The following is a 1,444-nucleotide window of genomic DNA, read 5'->3' as shown; positions in this document are numbered from 1 at the left end:
TCCCAGCACACCCAGCGATGAATTCTCCACTCCAGTGCCATTGGTCACGATGCTAGCAGCTGCGATGGCGTCTGAAATCTGTTTCTGGTTGTCAGACATTTGCTGACGTGTGCGGATAAAAAGGCCCAGGTCAGAACCGTTGCGAGTCAGGAGATCTGTGAAGAGATCAGCTTTGTAAAACCATCCTACTTCTTATCGGTTAAAAAAATAATAATTCTTATTATTCACACATGCCCACCAAGATCTGGCTGCAATCCTGTGAGTTTGTCATCAATCCTCAGTGTGGTGTAGAGTGGGACAGAGTCAGGACCCGAGCGACTACAAGGCACGGCATAAGTGTCGAACAGTTCCTTCAGATCCTTACGACTGCGAATGCTGGGCACACAATGGGAAATTTTCAAGTGTCATCCAAATTCAAAACAAGTATTTTTTGGAAGGAAAGGAGTGTTCTACCTAAAAGACTTGAAGAGCTCCACAAATTCAACAAAGCTCATGATGCTGTCGGAGATCATAAGATCCTGAAAGCCCCTGAAGCAGCCTTTCCCTCGACCATGCCAGCTCCGACTGCTCCAGGCCCTAAAAACACCAACATAGGCATCTCTAAAGCAAAATGGCTTTTCACAAAACTAATACAATTTATTTTTCACTATGCAAGAAACTATTGAGATTTGTTCTTGCACCTCACACGTTTGAGCTTAAACATTAACCATATTTGATGTGCATTGAATAAACACCTGAATTAAAATCTGTTCATCCTATACAGTGATTGTATCTTTTCAGAAGACTTGGATTAAACAGCATGATTCACATGGATTACTTTTATAATACCTTTATGTGCATGAAAATGCTGATTGCACAGACTTTCATTGGATGGAATGATGAGATATATTTAATTCGTGACAAAAATAAACAAAAAGCTTTATGGGTTTGGAACAACTTGATAATCATGAAATATCCTATTTCATGCACCTGGAACCATCTTTCATGGAATAAAATAAGTTTTAAAAAATTCTTACTAAAAATTAGTTAGATTATGGAAGTAAATTACATTGTAAACAAGGTTTAATGTTAATTTATTTGCATATTTTATGTTGCATCCTTCTTGAATACAAAAATCTGAAAATATCTTTAAAAGAACAGGATCAAAACATGCTAAACCCATCAAACACACTGAATAGAAGCCTGTGTGCTTTCTGGGAATGCACTAAATTTGTATTTCTAAAGAGGGAGTGGCCTTACCCTGGTTGACTTTTGGGGTTGCCGGGGAGATTGGGGGAGGAATGAGGGCGGGTAGGGGTGGAGGTGTTTGTGCTAAAGGAGCCAGAGGAAGATGAGGAGGAGGATGATAAGGAGGATCCAGGAGACTGGCCTTTGCTGTTGGATAAGGAAAGGGATCCAGGGTGGCCAAAGGTACTGCAGTCCTCTATGGAAACATTCAAACATG

At 40.3% G+C, this 1,444-nt stretch overlaps 1 protein-coding gene across 1 annotated transcript; it reads right to left on the bottom strand.

Moving 5' to 3' along the window:
- Positions 1–9: 9 nt before the first annotated feature.
- Positions 10–1,418, bottom strand: LOC107682984 (1-phosphatidylinositol 4,5-bisphosphate phosphodiesterase epsilon-1-like; the record flags this gene model as incomplete). The annotated part of the gene is made up of 4 exons (XM_016479078.1): positions 1,240–1,418; positions 454–576; positions 239–375; positions 10–155 (listed from the first exon to the last, which is right to left on the bottom strand). Coding segments are annotated over exons 2-4 (342 nt in total), but the record flags the coding sequence as incomplete, so codon positions are not given.
- Positions 1,419–1,444: the final 26 nt, after the last annotated feature.

This window comes from Sinocyclocheilus anshuiensis, unplaced genomic scaffold, assembly GCF_001515605.1.
Source record: "Sinocyclocheilus anshuiensis isolate Anshui unplaced genomic scaffold, SAMN03320099.WGS_v1.1 C32777963, whole genome shotgun sequence".
Lineage (NCBI taxonomy): Eukaryota > Metazoa > Chordata > Actinopteri > Cypriniformes > Cyprinidae > Sinocyclocheilus > Sinocyclocheilus anshuiensis.
The sequence above is the reverse complement of the archived record's forward strand: the minus strand, read 5'-3'. Positions and strand labels throughout refer to the sequence as shown.